The 19,465-nt window shown below is 38.2% G+C and overlaps 1 protein-coding gene across 1 annotated transcript; it reads right to left on the bottom strand.

Moving 5' to 3' along the window:
- Positions 1 to 949: 949 nt before the first annotated feature.
- col9a1b (collagen, type IX, alpha 1b) lies at positions 950 to 18,440 on the bottom strand. The gene is made up of 32 exons (XM_077495337.1): positions 18,228 to 18,440; positions 17,567 to 17,620; positions 17,446 to 17,481; positions 17,276 to 17,338; positions 15,959 to 16,012; positions 15,609 to 15,644; positions 15,509 to 15,532; positions 14,645 to 14,698; positions 13,592 to 13,645; positions 13,461 to 13,493; positions 13,325 to 13,381; positions 13,069 to 13,122; positions 11,994 to 12,047; positions 11,847 to 11,900; positions 10,605 to 10,658; positions 9,529 to 9,582; positions 9,393 to 9,446; positions 9,272 to 9,325; positions 9,145 to 9,198; positions 8,652 to 8,696; positions 8,045 to 8,098; positions 7,898 to 7,951; positions 7,749 to 7,802; positions 6,180 to 6,251; positions 5,997 to 6,032; positions 5,867 to 5,911; positions 5,743 to 5,775; positions 5,499 to 5,645; positions 4,005 to 4,059; positions 3,027 to 3,215; positions 1,568 to 1,645; positions 950 to 1,491 (listed from the first exon to the last, which is right to left on the bottom strand). The coding sequence occupies exons 1-32, from the start codon at positions 18,300 to 18,302 to the stop codon at positions 1,304 to 1,306; spliced, it is 2,022 nt and encodes a 673-aa protein (XP_077351463.1). The 5' UTR covers positions 18,303 to 18,440; the 3' UTR covers positions 950 to 1,303.
- Between the last annotated feature and the right edge of the window lie 1,025 nt (positions 18,441 to 19,465).

The following is a 19,465-nucleotide window of genomic DNA, read 5'->3' as shown; positions in this document are numbered from 1 at the left end:
TTTTAGTGCAAATCTATTTAACTGTAAGTGGGGCGCAAAAACAAAGGTGCGTATTTGTTGTTGCATCATTTATCGGAACACTGGCATCATTTCAATCAACTGCTTATCTTGTCATGGATTTTATTTTATTTTTTTTACTATTTCTTTTCTATCCCCCAAATGTAAAGTTATCCTGTAAACACTTATAATGTCATGTAATCGTGTGAATAAACTTGTAATGAGGGGAGTATGGATCAGCATCTCAGCATGCTCTCTCAGATTAAAAATGTCTGCCTGCTGCTCTCACAGTAACTGTTTATAAGCTGGTGTCGTACTGAGTGTCCTTTTGTCCTCATTTTTGTTTGCTTCAACATCTACCTCTCTCTGTTCGACACGTGATTAGCTATTTGGGAAAAAATTGTGATGTTTTCACACAAAATTTTGTGTTTTTAATTTGTACGTGGTTATCATGAGCAGAAGTTCTCTTTGACATGTTTCTTTGCAGCATTTTCTTGATCTGAACTGACATCTGCCTTACTTGTGTGCAATAAAAGTTATACACTGCTTTATTTGTGACAGTCTGTTCATTTCACGAACTAAGCAGAGCGAAACTAAAAGGAGCTTTATGTAACACAATGTCCAGTTTTGAGTTAATAGCCAACAATGAGCATACAGAATAAATAAACACAGTGTTGTGTGTTGTTTTTTATTTGTTACATTATTGACCGTTGCGCTCATTATTAGTCAAACTGCTGTCATGTACAATGAGGCAAAATGTCACATCAGGTCGTTTTGTAGGAAACATACTTAACCACAACGCAATTTTTTTTTTTTTTTTTTTTTTTTTTTTTTTTTTTTTTTTTACAGATTTACAACAAACACTGAAGTCAGTGTGACACCCTCTGTCCTTTTTATTTCTAACTGCAAAGACTTTCTGGGCAGTCGTACAAAAAAAAAAATTTTTTTTTGATAAATTACTACATACAAAACACTAAAACACACTTCCTGATCCTGATTTATTTGGGGCGATTGTTTGACATGATTTGTGAGGAAATTGAGGTTTGTTTGTTTGTTTTTTACTTGAGGAGGAAAGTGATGAAACCAGAGCACCTTGCTGGGAATATAAAAACATCTAGCCAGGTAGACAAAAAGAACACATGGTACATTTTGGCAACACATAAAAATTGTGTGTTTTCATGGAGGCGGGCACCTTGTGGCGGAGCTCGTCAAGACAAGACTAGAGGTTAATGGAGGGAAGACACCACAAACCCCTGAGATGAAACATGTTCTAATCCAATAGTCTCTGTCTCTCCCAGAGTGGCTTTTAGTTCCTTGGAGGTCCCTTCACCTCCGGCTGAGCACCCGGTGACAGGTTGCAAGAAGATGGGTCGCAGTAACCATTAGGACCGGCAGGACCGGGAGGTCCAGGTACACCGGGCTGTCCTGGAAGACCCGGTGGTCCCCTCTGGCCGTCGCGACCGTCCTGACCGTAACCAGGTTTGCCAGCCTCGCCTGCAGGTACATATGTTCCTCGTTAGCCTCAGCATAGCCTGTAATATCGACGTGTGAAACTCTAACGTTCACTCACCAGGGAGTCCTGGAGGTCCTTGCTGACCTTTGGCTCCCCGCACTGTGGGACCGCGGGAGCCTCTGTCGCCCATTTCACCTGCATGCGACAAACATAACGATGTTGCCAAACTACTTACCAGCTTCGAGCTAGATATAAAGCGCTATTTTTTATTTTTATTTTTTTTTCATAAACCAATTTGCTACTTTTTGGTATGTTGAAGTGATGGGAGGAGCTTCATTTAAACAGACAATTTACCTATCTAATAGAAAAGTAATACTTTGCTGCCATCTTGTGGCAATTATAAACCATTTTTTTCCCCATTTTAAATCATCCTTTATGAACCACAAAGTAGCCTAGTGCTCACTAATTTATTAACAAATAAAGCAAATACAGCATACTATCTTTTTTCCCAGTTTTGTTAAACAATTGTTGTTCCTCGTTTTGAAATGTGTGCTTGAAATGTATTCTGTAGAATGTAAAAATAGTACGACTCTGTCAACTTAAGCTGACCTATGTGAACCAGGATTTTGCCTTTTAGCTAATGTGGATGGATGGACAAATACGGGTCAAAAGTACAAGTCCTTTCAAGATTTGATTTGAGTTTATTTTTAGTGTGGGGGGGTTGGCATTTGAGTCTCAGGGAACTAGGGCCCGACCCGAGAATTAAAAAAAAAAAAAAAAAAGAAAGGTACAGTCCTGCCATCTAATATTCACCGTTAACCAGGGAGTAGCATGGTGCTCGGTATTTTTTTTTAAAATATATAAACCAAATATTTCATACAATAGTTTTTATTTTTTTACTTTTGTTAAAGAATTGTGTTTTCTCTTTTAAATATGGGCTCTAGAATTTAAAAATAGCGGTACTCCATCAACTTAAGCCAACCTGTGTGAACCAGGAAGTAGCCTTTTAGCTAACACGTGGATGCACAAACATTCCTCTAAATTAAAAGTATTTTCAAGGATTTTTTTTCCCCAGGGGGCATTTGAGGCTAATTGAAAGTAGGACCCGACCCGAGAATTTATAAAATAAATAAATAAATTATACGGCCATCCTCCATTAACCAGGAAGTAGCCGTATGATCATTATCGGCGCACAAATACAAATACAGCGGTCTGACATTTTATTTTATTTTTTTCCACATTTAGTAGATTTTCTCTTTGTGTCATTTGAGTCAAGATGGAAAGTTTACGCACACCCCAAGAAAAAAATAATAATAATGTGGTATGGTCTTGCCGTTTAATGTAATAGTCCTTAAACCAGGAAGTAGTCTGCTCATGGACAAAGAAACAGCAAGAGGGCAATCAAAAATGTTTTTCACTTGCATCTTATTTTCTCTTTTTGCTAGTTCAGTCGCAAGGGGACCATTTTCTTCACCCTAATTAAAAATGGTTTGGCGGCCTGCTGCTAAGCAGCAGACAAATGAACACAAATTGCTTAATTACATTTCATCTTGGTAGGAGTTTGCGCTCTAGTTACCTTTGTGTCCTTTTGCTCCAAGTTGTCCTGGCGGGCCTTTGAGCCCAGGAAGGCCTCTTGCTCCTGCCTGTCCTGGGAAGCCATTGTCGCCTGGAGCTCCAGGAGGGCCCGGGGGTCCCGGTTTGCCAGGTAAGCCGGTCGCACCAGACTCTGGTCTTCTCAAACTAGCAGCCAACTGGGCCAGTTGTTCTATTGGAGTGATAATTGTGAAAGAATTAAACCAGCGAGTTCATGACAGACACCGTTGTTATTGATGGCAATAAGCCTCATGGCGATGTTCTCGACACTTGTGGGTTCAATTCAGAGTGAAGCAGGGACTAAAGTCATGAAAATTCTTGAAACTTCGCCTGTCTTTCAACATAATCCTCAGAAAATTCAACAGAGACTCTACTTTTTAACACAGCAATGAGCCACAGAGAATGTATGTTCATGGTGCAAATGATCCAATATTAATCTCCTGTGATTCTTTGCTGCCTGATATCTTGCACTTCCCTGGGTCTTGCTGAAAATTCATGCAGTGCATGCAGCCCGACTCTTCCTTTTAAACATTGCCTTCCCTGGCACTGACTCTCTTTGCTCTGAGCGGAGGAGTGGAGGTCTGCTGGAGGTGTAATTAATTTTTCAGCAGCTCGGCTATAAAAAAGTAATGACTCTAGGAGATGAGTTTGCAAGACACAAGAGCAAAAGAATAAAGAGAACAGAGGTTGCATCTTCCGCTGGAGCGTTTCTTCCAGGGCGAACAAGGAGATCTTTCATCCGTCAAATAAACAAAGACTGAAGCTTATTTCATGTTTTGCTCATGAGCCCTTCTCTTTCCCACGTGTGAACTGTGTAGCATTGAGAAAGCGTCCTGATCAATGAGAGAGCAGAAGGCCAGCGCTATGCTAGGTGAGCGAGCGTAAGCAAGCATTGCGGCCGAGATTCAAGTCATAAACGAGGCACAAGGGGATGATGAATGGGGTCATCACTGCTTCTTACCTTGCATGACTCGCATGCAGACCTGCCTGATGTGCTGGTCGCTCGGTTCTTTACCCTGAAACGCAAACAGTAGCAGAGGGTATCAAGACACCATAGCACTTCACCATCCTCGTTTGACCAAACATTTTCTTTCCTATTTGTAGTTTATCACCATGACAAAGACTTTTCAGAGAAGGCAAATGAATGGCTTTTGCTGATCTCTAAATGGAACATTTTTTGTTGTTGTCAGGTCAACGAGGGGTCACTGGTTCCACTGCTTGAACCACACTTTTACCAAATTTTATCAGTAACATTGAAAACCCAAATCCACATTAAAATTTGAGCCCAAGCTTACTGGCATTGCCACAACATCTACACCGTCAATCCTCAAAACTGTTTTCTTGAAAGGAAAAAAAAAAAAAGAAATCAGGGAAAATACTAGTGAAGCTCAATGATACGGAAGAGGATTAAGCCTATAGTGAAGAGAAAGGGGGGGGGGGGGGGGGGGGGGGGGGGGGGGTTGGCAGGATTCAGAATTTATTCTCAGAATTCTCACTTTAAAGTCAGAAAAGACCTTGTATGCGGAGCTATGAATTGCTTAAAGTCATAATTCACACTTTAAAGTCAGAATTTTGTGATTAAAGTCAGAATTCTGACTTCAAACTAATAATTCTGAGAATAAAGTCAGAATCCTGCCAACCTTTTTTTTTTCTCTTGACTGGCCCTAATCTTCTTCCGTATTACGATATAGAATCTCAAACAACTGCATTTATTTTAGTAGTTCAATTAAAAAAGTGAAGTGTGGAGTCATTCTACTGTATAAACAGTGGATTTTTTTTAAATATTTGTAAATATTTTAAGCATATTTTTTGTGTTATTTTATGTATATCAGTGTTTATTGCATTGCATTTCACTGAGTGTCAATTATATTACATTTTCGCTTGTGGGGATCCACTGTGCAATGTATATGAGTTTCCCTTCTCCAAGTTTTCAACAATATTCCAATATATCGAGATAGATCATTGATTTTATTCAAAATGCCAACAATAAATTTAGAGTTTTGAACACCCCAATCCCTTTTCATTGTACTCTTAAAGATGAAATGAATTGTATTAGGGCTGCACGATATTGGAAAAAAATGACATTGCGATTTTTTTGGGGGGGGGGTCTGCGATATATAATGCGATATTAAAAATGGAAGAATTTTCACCAGATGACTTGATTAGCAGTTTGGGAAGAATTTGTTTAACTCACCATGACACTATTGTATTCATATAAATAGACTGCTTTTATAAATGGCGCCGGTGACTGATTAGCAGAAGGGAGCGCGAGAAGCTACCTTTATGAAGCAAAACAAATGTTTGCTTGCTCTAAAAAAAATTAAAAACATTGCACGTCTTGCGATGTGGCTATCGCACATGCGCACGATGTATCACGATGTTCAAACGTTATATCGTGCAGGCCTAAACTGTACCTATTGTACTTTTTAAGGACAATGTACTATCCTCTACCTACCGCAGGACCTTGTGTTCCTCTGGCACCGGGTGGACCTCTATTCCCCTGCATGCCTCGTGGTCCAGGTGTGCCGGGCGGCCCCTCAATTCCGGGCTGGCCTCGAACTCCCTCTGGACCTCTTCTGCCTGGCTCACCGGGGCTTCCAGTCTTGGCAAATAAAACAGAGCCAACCCATTGAATTAAGCAGTTATTAGCATATTCAAAGAAGCCCTGCAATGCCCAAAAAAATGAAACTGTGACACACCTCTCCTTTTGCGCCACCTTCTCCAGGTCCCCCCTTCAAAACAAGCGATATATCATCAAATATGGAAACAACATGCATTGTATTTTCTTTGGATTTTACAGTGAAAAGAAACTGTATAACATACATTATCCCCTCTCTCTCCAGGGTTGCCCTCATCACCTTGTGGTCCCTTGAAAAAATATGTAATCATTTTTTAGGTTAAGTATCATTATACCACATACATGAAATAATCATTTCATATGAGGATTTCATACCTGCTCTCCCTTGGGCCCTGCATCTCCCCGCTCGCCCTGTAATCAAGAAGACAAATGAGCTTTGCTGCAGGTGTGTGCGTGCGTATGTGTGTGCGCATTATTCCTCATCATAGGGAGCTCAGTGTTGAGTAATAATCATCCAAACCACCGTCTTTCTGAGATGGACTGTGGTGATTTTCTTACCCTTTCTCCTTTCACTCCAGGAACGCCAGGAGGGCCCGGAACACCAGGAAGACCGGGATCACCTTTGGGTCCCTATCATAAACCCACAAGTACATTTTAAAAGTTGTTTGTTTTATTGTATAGAATGGACATACAGTAATTGATGGTTAAAAATAATAATGGGTCTTTATATGCTTCTAAAATAAGATCTGAAGACATAATAATACATAATGTGATGTGTGAGGATTCATTCAAGTTCGCAAACATTTGCAAAATTTTGCTGAACATTCACCTAGAGGTTTAAAGGTCTTTTTTGTCGAAAGGAAATGTTTATTTAACATGTGACAAGAAAGACCACTAAAACTCTAGGCAAACGTTTTTCAACTTGAACGAACCCTGACGTGAAATCAACTTTCGCTAGCGCCGCAAATGTTTGACCATCAGTGGGATACGGGCTTAAAGGTACAAGTCAAAACATTAAGAACATGTGCACAAATGATCCAAAATAAAAATTAAAATGTTGTGCATTTAAAATTATTTAACTCTTTTACTGCCACACATTAGGGAAAAAAAACAACAACAACCAGCCATTTCGCTGATTACGAGCATTCATCAGATTCCATCACATTTCATTGTAATTCCATACACCTACAGCCCATTGAAAAGAGACACAATGCTGCCATCTGCTGGCCATAGTTAGGTGGTGTTTTTGATTCCACAACCCATTGACCAGACAGCGCTGCACTTAGACGTTGCTCCGTCCATTTAAGAAAAAAAAAAAAAACGTAGATGACGTCATTTCACGTTTATGGCAGCATACGTCGTGATTTTACTAATCGTTATTAAACGTTTTTGGCAGTCAAAGAGTTAAAGATGTAATAAAAGAAAATTGAGACAAAACATGCAGGACAATGAATAATGATTTTTTCTTTTCCAACAGTGAATGTAAAAATTTGTAAAAATAAATAAATAAAAATTTAAAAAATAATAATAATTTAAAAACAATTAAAAGGCTGTCTTATTTATTCTTTAATCTCATGTTTCTAGAAAGTGGGAGGAAACCAGAGTACCCGCACTTTAATATAAGAGAATACAATTAAAAGCACTATGAGGTATAAAGAATTGTTGTGAAAACTTTCATAGGCATTATATGCTGAGCATTATTATTTTACAAGAGTGCATACAATGCCTTGCGTTGGCTCATGTAGTGAACTTTAAGCGCAGCCAACAGCTCATGGCAGCCCATCTTCAGTTTGTCTCTTATTTGATCTCCGCGGCACTGTGAGGAATGTCAAGAGAACAGTGGACCCTTTCAGTCTGTTCTCCCCTCACTGTGAAAGTCGACCTCAAGTGAGATCCACTCGATAATACCAACGTCTACTTGGAAACAGCCAGGAAGAAACCTTCTCAGGCTTTATTTGTTTAGTTAAAAGCAACAGGATCTTACATTGTAATTGTTGAATAAAAAAAATTCAATTATCCCCACTTGTGTTCAAGAAAATAAATATACTCAATAGCCTCTAAATGTTTTCAATAAAATAGTATGAAATAAATGCTCCTATATAATAGTTATATTCGCAAATATCTTACCCTGGAACCATGTTTGCCAACTGAACCCACTGGGCCTTGTTCTCCCGTGTCTCCCTGCAAACAAAGAGGCGGATTCACAATAATGAAGGAGGTCCTTTGACTTGTAATCTAATTAAAACTATTACAATGTAACCAGGACGAATACTCACGGGTTCACCCATGGGTCCAGCGATTCCAACCTCACCTTGTTCCCCGAGCTCGCCCTATACAGAAAAAAGTCAGAGTTGTTTTGCCTTTCGTATCTGTCAGGTCAATATAATACAAGTCTTGTTGGATCATAACTTGGCGTGCTATACCATTTTCCCGGTGGAACCCATTGTTCCAGGAAAGCCTGTTTGACCGGCATCTCCCTAAAACATAAAATGACAATTTTAATTTCGAAAACAAACGTAAGAAATAACACTTTTTTTATTAGGGATGTTCGATACCACTTTTTTTTCAGACCGATACGATACTCAGACCCTCAGTACTCACCGATACCGATACCCACTGCCGATACCAGTAGTACATTTTGACAAATAAAAAATAAAAAAATCACTAAAAGATATTTTTAAACAAATATATTTCCTTTAATTTTGACCCCCAAAAAAAACAGCACAGTCACTCTTCAATAGTCTTAACGCTCAAAATAAAACACAAAAATGCTCTTTTAGTTTAAGATTCACAATTTTGAAGTATTTCCAAACCAGTGAAGTTTTGGTGACAAACTGCTGCAAGTTGGCACCAGTTACAGGCAAGGAGGACTCACTTAACGTCTTCCCGCTCTGCCATCGGTCACTTGTACTCGTCTGCGTCACGAGTACTCGAGTACTTGAAGAAAGCTGGTATCGGCCCGATACCGATACCTGGTATCGGTACTCGCCCATCCCTACTTTTTATATAATTGTGAATCAAACCAGCAACCTTTGAGCCACTCTGTCCTTTTGGTCCAGGTGAGCCAGGCAAACCCTAAAACACACAGAAGAAAAATCGCAAAAACATCGTCAAAAGGAAATTCACCTCACTGTTTGCACACAGATGGATAAAAAATATTTGTCTGAGCTATTGGCCCAAATAAGCTGCTTATAAACGTCTTGATCACAGCGCCCTGGAGGTTTAATTCGGGTGACGACTTTAACACCGACACAATCTTGGCTAAACAGTGTCACAGTCGAGTTGAGTCCCATTAGTGCCTTTCATTAAGCTCCTCACACATTAGAGGGCGGGAGAAGCGCTGCTCGCACACTTGTGCCCGGGAGAACGTAATTACTGACTCGTCGCGTATGCGTATGTGTGTGTGTGTGTGTTTAATACCATGTTTCTTTTAGATGGCTGAGATCACAACAAATATAATACAACAGAATTATTGGTGTTTTAACTCTGTGTGCTGAGCTTAGTTTGGGGGAGTCAAACTTACAGGAAGTCCCTGAGGGCCGACCTCTCCAGGAAGTCCAGGCTTTCCAATTCCTCCCTGGAGGGGAAAACAAACAGTGAGGAATATCCGATTTGATTGTAACTCATGCTAGCAACAGTTGGAGTGCTACCTTTGTTCCCGGCATGCCTGGAATACCCTCACGGCCATCCACACCTGGTAAACCCTGGTGAGAATGGTAAAATAAGCCCCAAAAAATGGAACATCCGGTGTGACAAAAGAGTCATACTCACAGAGTCTCCTTTGGGACCTGGCAGACCTGTGATGCCTCTTGGCCCTTGTAAGCCCTGAACAACAAAACCTTCTGTCAAATTCTTCAAGCAAACGTTATTTCCCAACTGTAAGGTTGCTGATGATGTGCCGACGTACCAGTTCACCTTTAGGGCCAGGCTCACCCATCACACCTCGTTGGCCTTGATCACCCTGAAATCGTATCGTAGTGTCCAGTGTTGGGTAATAGTCAGACATGGGGAAAATACTAACATTCTATACTTGAGTAAAAGTACAATTACTTGAGTAGAAAACAACTTTGGTAAAAGTGAAAGTACTCACTCAAATAATTACTAAAAAAAAAAAATGGACAGGCTCTGAAATGTACTTGACGAGTAGAAGTAAAAATTTCATTTAGAAAAAAAGTATCGTATCTAATGTACGTATCTAATCTACGTCAATTTGAAAAATATTAGCCAATGGAGTAAAAATGGGTATACCTATAGTGTGATGTAGGGGACAGTGTGTAATATGATTGGCGTAGCCAGAGACATTGATGGCTTTTTTTTTTTCCATTCAGGTTAAGGATTTTAATCGTTTCCATGCATTTAAAAACAAAAGTAATGACTTTGTTTTGAAAATGTATCAAGTAAAAAGTACAGATACTCATGTTAAAATGTAACTGATAAAAGTAAAAAGTAGTCTAGAAAATAAATACTCAGGAAAGTATAAAGTACTGGGAAAAAAAAAAACTACTCAAGTACAGAAATGAAGTTTATGTACTTCGTTACTTCCCATCTCTGGTAATAGTAGCACAATACAAAAGTAATGCAAATACAGTAATTTGAAAGTATTTTTAGCTGTGATGCTGTGATGTTAGACATGACATGGTAATTTGGTCAAAGTAGTTGTTTAGGTGAGAGTAGCTTAAAAAGAAACTGACAGGGTAACAGGTTACACGTAAGAGACAATATCAATATTGCTCATGCAAGGCTTGGTTAGTTTGTGTGAAAACTATGCAACAACTTGTTGACAGACAAAAGACTCTCTATGAGGCATCTTTAATTTTTGCATTCCAAGAGAATGATACCATTCGTGGTTGGGGTGTGCCTCCAACTTGGAAGCTAAATAGTTTGTTTTCCCAGAAGAGTCTACCAGAACCACTAATCAATTAACTATTTCACAGATCTGTCTTTGTACATTTTGTGTCCATGTGGTCTCTTTTAAAAACTTACAGATGCACCACCAACACCCTGAGGACCTGGATCTCCATCAGGACCTCGAACTCCCTGTCAGACAGCAAATATTAGAGGTTACACATTTTGTGATTATTCAACGTAAACTAAACTAAAAACAGATGGGTTCAAATTAACCAGAATTGGGTCAAAAAAGGGTCACCTAACTTTTTGGGTTATTTATTTAACCCAAAAAAACTGGGTAAACCCCCAAAGATGGGTTGCTTTGTGGGTGATTCATTTATTTTGACCCAACATTTTAGGTTAAATAAGAGTTGGGTCCGTTAATTTTTTACCCAGTTCGATTGGGTTAACCCAAAAAGTTAAGTCAAATGAATAACTCACAAATCATCCCCAAAAAATGTTGTTTAGTTGGTTATTAATTTAATTCGACCCAAATTTTGGGTTTATTTTTTACCCAATTCATTTGGGCTACTCCGTTAACATAAAAAGGTTGGGTCAAATGAATAACTCACAAAACAAAACAAAAAAGTGGGTTGCTTTGTGGGTTATTAAATTAATTTGACTCAACGTTTTGTTTTCATGATTTAAGTCAATTCAATTGGGCTATACAATTATCCCAAAAAGTTGCGTAAAATAAACCATAAAACAACCCAAAATTTGGGTTGCTTCGTGATTTATTGTCAATTTTTATTTTTATTTTTTTTAAAAATCTGTTTTGCAGCGATTAGCATTAGAATATAGCTAAGTTTCATCATTCACATATGTGTTTAAAACTGTGGGGAAAACAGCTTGTTGTAGCATGGCCCTGGTTGAGCTCTTATACTCTACTGCCACCTGCTGGCCGTTTTTTTTTGTTTTTTTTAATAACTACCATTGCTACAATTGTTCTCTTCAGTTCAGAGGCTGTATCAAAGCCTTCTGTATGCACTAGCATTAAAAAAAAAAAAAAAAAAAAAAAAACTTGTATTTAAAATAGAACATATTTATATGATTTTGGGAGCAAATTAGTTAAATTAATTTGACTCAATGTTTTGGGTTCTTTTTTTTTCTTTTTTTTTTTCTTTTTTTTTACTCAATTCAATTGGGCTTTTAAATCATCCCAAAAGGTTATATAAAGTAAACCACAAAACAACCCATAATTTTGGTTGCTTTGCGATGTATTCTTAATTTAAATTTTCATTTAAAAAAATTGGGCCATTTTTGACCCAATTTGTGTTATTTTATTTTGACCCAGCAGGTTTTAGGGTTTAAATATTACAGAAGAGAAAAACCACCAACCATCTCTCCCTTAGTTCCCATCATTCCTGTGGCACCACGGATGCCCTGGGCACCCTGTAATAACACACAGAGACAGCAGGTGAGTGAAATAGAAGCGGGCATGACCACAGCACACACTCAAAGCAAAACATAAATAGTCAATCTCACCGTCGGCCCTTGTGCGCCGACCTCCCCTTGACCCCCTTGCTCTCCTTCCTCCCCCTAGGAGCAAACACAACACAAACAACAACAAAAAAAGTCACACCAGTAATGATGCCTCTCAGTTGTACAAAGACTGGGGATCGTGTGAATGTTAAAACAAGAACAGTAATTCTGTTTTAAATTTTTGTTAAGCCGATGATTTAACTCTAATTTGTTGCCCCGCTTTCCTAATTACAAATAAATAATGTGCTGACTTTGCACTAGATGCGCAAGAAAGCTTTTGGGGGTTTCAAGCACCACAGATTTTGTGTCATTAAAAAGGCAATTTGTTCTTTTAATTACGGGTAATAGAAGTGCCTATTGAAAGACGTAAACAACACAGGGCGGATAATGAACCAGTGCACAACAACAAGCAAGTGAATGTCATGAAAGAAGTTGGCATGTTTTACATCACAATGCAGAAAAATGATCTGTTCGAAAGAGAAAACATTCATATTCTTCTTCTGAAAACCTTTGTTTGTACGATAAATGGTAATAAAATATGTTTACAGAGGCCTCTAGCTCTGTACGGAGCGTTTATAGTCCACTCAGTGAAGCATATTGCGAACCTTAGACCTGAACAAGATGGAAACTGTCCCGGTTTATCATGCGGTCATTTTATTGTTACCAGCAAGTGGTTCTGCATAAGCAGGCAAAAGGTCCCTGAAATGGCTCCACTTTAGTCTGTGACAGACAGACAACATCATTGTGAGGCTGATGGTGAATCATATCCTGCACACACAGAGATCACCTCATTTCCATTTTTATAGTGTATGAACACATTACAGGGGAAGAGGGGTGCTTGAACATCATTTCAAATAAATCACGCTGGCTGCGTCGCGAGGTATCAGAGGCATTACACGAGCGCGTCTGGCCTCTTCCTGACAAAGAGCAGCGCAAAATATGCTTGCCTCACACTGTGGAGTGAGATTTTCCTAACAGGAGGGTTCAGACATAATCTGCTCGGGAATGTGTGCTGCATTTATGCGCCTAAATCTCACTGGGATGAATCACCTGCATGGAATATTTGAACAATATATACCTTGTGTCCTTGTTTGCCTGGTATCCCTGCTTCACCTTTTACTCCTTTGTGGCCCTGGGAAAAAGCATAGAAAAAAAAGCAATTACAGCAGACTTTTAATTTAAGTGTTTTTTTTGGCATCGCATAAAATGTTTTTGCGCCTAAAGGAACAATCTGGCAAATATATATTTAACATAAAGAGACTATACAGTACTGTATATTTGAGGTGACTAGTGGAGGCCCAATTTTTAAGGTTTGGTTCTTCTCTTTAAATTACCTTCATGCCAGGAAGGCCAGGATGTCCAGAGGTTCCGGACGGACATGAGTTGGGACACTATAAAACAGCACAAAAATCATCAATGTAAAACATCACAAAATTTGAATATCTCTCTTTTCATTTTGACTAGTTTTACCAGGTCGAGGCTGCCCAGCATCCCAGTTGCCCCCTGCAACGGAAGAGAAATGTTGAATACTTAGAAGACGCTACTAATCTAAGAAGTTCATCTCAATTTATGTTAGGTTTCAAATTAAAGGGGCCACTTACTCTGGGGCCCGTTGGTCCACGAGGTCCTTGTGGCCCTCTCACACCCATCGGCCCCTGTGGTCAACACATGTGCAAAAAAGTGTAAATGTAAAGACATTATTTACAGTCAGATCTGACCACTTATATGCTATCTTAACAACAACAACAACAACAACAAAACAGTAATATTTAAGTAAGTAAACAATAATCTGTTGTTAATCATGCACACATTGTATTTTCTTCTTTGAACCATTGATTGTTCAATTTATTTGCACCATGGCAATGCATTTAAAAGGGAAGTCAACCCATTTTTTTTTTTTAAACAATCATATGTTGTATGTGCCCCCACTAGTCTAATAATATGAATTAAGAAGCAAATCCAACCATCTCAGGTGGCGGCCATTTTACCACTTGCTGTCAACTGAAAGTAACATCACAATTGCCCGGGGCTTTGGTAATAACCAATCACGGCTCAGCTTCAGAAAACAGGTAAACCGTGATTGGTCATTACCTTTGCCCTGAGCAACTGTGATGTCATTTTCAGTCGAGTGCAAGTGTCAAAATGGTCATCTCCTGAGATGGATAAAAAAAAAAGATGGATTCTAACGCATATTCTACAAATGCAGTATTAATCAGCATACCATATTTAGACTGGTGGAGGCACATACAACATATTAATGTAAAGAAAATTTTTGGGTTGACTTCCCCTTTAATTTAATTAGCGTCTCTCCCCAGAATCACCTGAAAATGAAATAAATGTTAGCCAAAGGGCAACATCATCTGCAATAAAATGAGTTAAATATGGCAAACAAAAAAACAATTACTAGGAACTAAACCTTATCTCAAAAAATGTGAGAAGGGCTTTTAAATGCAAATACAGTTAACATTTTATGTGTTATGAGAGGTAAAACAGTATACTGCATTGCAATCATTTAATCATAATGATGAAATATTATCACATCTCCTGTTAGATGGCTACAAAGAGGTTTTAAAGCACTTATAATGTTTAACATGATCTGACTTTCACTTTTCATGACTTAAAAAATAGCTAATTAAAACACTTTCTGTACTCACAGGTGGTCCTGTTTTTCCCAGTTCGCCCGGAAGTCCTCCAGGCCCAGGTGGCCCCTGTTCAGAATCGAATCAGATGGAGATGAAATTTGCTTTCACGCGAAAACATGCAAACAAGTAAGACTAATTAAAGAGATACTTCACTTATTTAGCCCATTATAGCAATAAAAAGTTAATATTTTGTCTATAATTAATTTGATACTTTCGTTATTTTTCACGTACAATTTACAAACACATTTTGCAACTTGTTGTCGACTGAAAAGGACATCACAAGGGCTCAGGTAACCAATCATAGCTCACCTGTTTTTTAGGTTTGGTCATGTGACATTTACAAGCTGAGCTGTGATTGGTTACCTGAGCTCTTGTGATGTCATTTTCAGTCGACAGCAAGTTGCAAAATGTGTTTTTAAAGGTACTATTTGTTCGTGGAAAAAAATAAGTATCAAATTAATTATAGACAAAATACAGTGTTCCTTCGTTTTCCGCTGGGGTTAGGTTGCAAAAAATACCCGCAATAAATGAAATCCGCAAAGTAGTTAGCTTTATGTTTTACAACTCTTATAAATGTTTTAAGGCTCTAAAATCCCCGACCGCACAATTTATACACTTTTCTCATTGAGGCATTTACATGTTCTCACATTTCTCTCTTGTTCAAACATTGACAATGTTCAAACCTTCATAAATTTTATAAAATCGGTATATTACTGTAAAAAAATTATGCAAAATTGCACTTAAAAAAAAATCTGCGATACAGCGAGACCGCGAAAAGTGAACCGCGTTATAGCGAGGGAAGACTGTATTAACTTTTTTATTGCCATAATGGGCTAATTAAGTGAAGTATTTCTTTAAGTTTGCCGATCAACTTACAGGGGGTCCATCTGACCCGACACCCTGAGGAAAAACATACAGTGTGATGAGTGATTCATGTAGTTTGACGGTGGCATTTTGGAGATGATGCCTAACTCACAGTAGCGCCGCGAGGTCCAAATGTTCCGGGTTCTCCCTAGAAACAATAAGATCTCTATTAATTAAATGGATAGATCCAAACACTTTTTATGTTGTTTTTGCAAATGATCTATGTGAGGCTAAATAGTCATCACATGACTGAGTCCGGCCGGGCACACTTGACCTAGCAATGTTTGTACTAATGAGGAGCGATGCCGGGTTTTGCCTCCCCACGGAGATTACGCAGAGGACTTGCAGGATTAGGTCTCATTTGTCAGAAGGAATTTATGCATGGAACGGCAAAAGAGCAGACAGCAGCTTGGCACCGTTTCCCGGACGTGCTCTGAGGTGAGGGGCTCATTAGTCACTTACTTTCTGTCCGGGGGGACCGTCAGGCCCGGGCTCTCCGATAGGGCCGGTCAAACCCTGCAGAGAGCACATTCAGTCAGGATTAGCTCACGTTGTCATGTGCTTGTTAAATGAGCCAGTACCTTTCCTCTGGCAATATTTCCATATTCAGAATTAGATCGCTATAATGTTACATCATCATAAATTTCACCTTGTGGGAGGAGCCCTGGTCATAAAAGGGATTAACCACCTCCTACCGGCTGTTACGTTATATAATACGGTGCAGCTTGGTGCATTAATTCAATCCCCAGTTTCACTCAAATCCTAACAAACTTAAAGACGCACACGAGAGGAAAGTTTAGAGGAGGAAGGAGTCAGCAGTGGGCCAAGAGGGCAAACCACTCAGACTGCAGACAGCAACATTCCTTTGGCTCATTTCAAACAAGGAATCATTCCACACTGCTTTGTGGATTCTCAGTGGGAGATACAGACTGCATTTGGATCACAGACATACTTTTGTTTTCAAACTGCCATCGAGTTGATGCGCGAATGAATTTGCATGTTTTATGTAGGTTTGCGATTTTGGGACTTTTGTCACCTGTCATTTTCACGTATAACAGATGATGATAGACATTAATGTCAATCTAATCAAATAAGCTTTTACAGAGGTGTGTTACAACAACTTTACACTATATTACCTTTTTATTGTGTATTTTTGAAGATAATGTTAACTTTATCATGCACAGTCTTAAGGATGGCTCAAATTTCACAATGTATAGTAAGAAAAACACCAAACAGCCTACTAATACTATAGAGAATGCACATTTATTTTTTCTAATTGCATACTAGTAAACAAATTGGAAAATAATTACAGTTCAGGTCAAAATGTTTTAACAGTATGACGAGTTTGTGTTGAACTCATTTTGCATTTCTTTGAGATTGATAAAATGACCAGTTATATAGTTTGAGTAACTGACACAATTTTGGGCCTTGGCTGTTCATAATGTCATTATTGCATTGCTAAAACAACCTTTTAAATAATGGCCTAAAATCTTTGCGGAACATACTAACAATTACCGTAGTTTGATTATTATTATTAACATTATTATTATTTAAAGATAAGTAGGCTACTCATGCCCTTGTGTGGACAATATACAGTGGTTGTTACAAGACATCCTGTCTATTAATATTTTCACATTTTTGCAAACATCTAATCACTTTAGAATCCCCTGTAGGATTAACAGCAAATGCAAAATATGTGCTACTAAAGTAATACAGAAAATACAAATAAGATTGAAAGATGAAGAGAGAAAAGCATTCATACAAACATAGATTATTTACATCATTTCCAGGAATTCCGGGTAATCCAGAAGATCCAACCTTACCAAGGTCTCCATCAGGTCCCTGAAAATGACAATTTCACATGAATATTTGGGAAATAAGCCTACAATAAAATCATAATTATTACTATACAATTAAAAGGGGATATCAAAATCAAAATGTATAGTTACAGCAGGGCCAGCTGGGCCATCTGATCCTCTGTCACCCTAAAAAAAAAAAAAAAAAAAAGACAAAATATAGAGTCACAAATATAATAAAACAAAAAAAATGTTACTGCACTCAAGAACTCACATCAATGCCATCAATTCCTGGTACCCCTGCAGGTCCAGGAAATCCTTGTTCCCTCTGGGTAGGGAAAAACAATTAAGTAGTACACAACCATTTGAAAATATTTAATTATTTTTCATGTCATTTGTTGTTTGTGTAAAAAATGAGAACGACACCTAGGGAAAAGGTATAACCCACATCAAACATAAATCTACATGACTTGAGAATGCATTTGATGTCCGTTAACCATATTGGGTAACTAACCTTGTGAATTATTTATAATAAAAATGGAAAAATAAAACAAAATTTGTGCCAAAAATAATTTCACTGTGTTTAATTTGTATGTCATTATTACAAATACATTATTTAAAAATACATTATTGGAAAAAACAAAGCAAAAAACAAAACATAAAAAGTTATTGTAGCAATGAAAATTCATTAAAAAGGTTTTACTTCAACAAGTGGAGTATAAAACATTAACCTTTTTCCCCAAAGGAATCCAGACACGTCACTCAAATACAATATTACATGGGTAATATCCACACAATATTTGAAGAAAGAAAGCACTCATTTACATACTTGACTAACAGCCATATGTCAGAGCAATGTGTAGGAAAGCACTCACCTGTACCACTGTCACATCACTCTATAGAGAGAAACAGAGGCGGTCGCGAATAAGACTTACTTGAGCTGAGCAAAGTAGAGCAAAGTGCAGGAGCAGCCCCAGGAGAGACCCTTGATAGCCGGGGGCCCGAGCCATGATTCCCCGTGGGCTGGAAAGGTAACAGTTGGAAGTCCTTTTCTGTGGGATTTGTTGGGATGGAAGAAGCCCCAGACAAAACAACCCCGCTGGACCCCTCTTGGCTATCTAGAGACCCTCAGAGGGCCCGTGGCCATCCCGAGCTCATAAATATTCATGTTGTGTCATGTTTATTCATGCTGTGTCAGGTGAAAGGAGGGAAGACAAAAGGGAGTGGTCACAGACTACACCAATAGGCATGATCAACTGTTGTTGTTTTTTTATTTGATTCCCAATTTGTATAAAGTGAAAAGGAGTTGTAAGCTTTTAATCATCTTACACATTTTGTCACATGGCCCAATATGTATGCAATGTGGAGGACTTTATTTTATTTATATAGCACACTTCATACACAAGGAAACGTCATGCACATTTTGACAACTATCACATGACTTATCACTTATCACACTTAACTTATCACATGACAGTCTTTTTTTTTTTTAATGTCATTTATTTAATTTTCTTACCGATGTCCTTGTCAGGGTTCATGGGGGAGAGTGAACCCAAAACCAAAACCCAGACCATAACATAACCATAGTCCTGACGGGAAGATCACAACCGGCCTTTCTCTCTGCTCTCATCCCATCACAAGGAATCAGCTCAAAATTAATAGGAAGATAAAATAAAATATAACTGCATATTCACATCCGAATTCACCACAATAAGGGAACTGAAATATTGAAACTGTTTATTGTTGTGATTATTATTATTATTATTATTATTATTATTATTATTATTATTATTATTATTATTATTATTATCATCATCATTGTTGTTGTTATTATTATTATTATTATTATTATTATTATTATTATTATTATTATTTTGGCGTCGTCGTTGAATAATACTGGAGTTCGATGACGTTTTTTCATCATGTCCACTAGAGGGCACTATTTGTTGTTCTGTCAAATTGTGTCAAGGAAGGCACATGATTGGAAACAAACCCTTTTGCTTGTTTTGTGTGTATTGCAGCACGGCATAGTACAACAAGTACGTCTACGACTCTTGTAGACAGAATTTGCAACAATCTTTACGCATTTTTCAGTGCGGGTCGAACTGTACCTCCTAGCATTCTTGATTTGATAAGCTTTATAGCAGTCACCTTGCTCTATGTCATGATTCAT

The sequence above is a fragment of the Festucalex cinctus genome, chromosome 14 (genome assembly GCF_051991245.1).
Source record: "Festucalex cinctus isolate MCC-2025b chromosome 14, RoL_Fcin_1.0, whole genome shotgun sequence".
Classification (NCBI taxonomy): Eukaryota; Metazoa; Chordata; class Actinopteri; order Syngnathiformes; family Syngnathidae; genus Festucalex; species Festucalex cinctus.
Note: the sequence above shows the minus strand (reverse complement) of the source record. Positions and strands in the feature narration are given on the sequence as shown.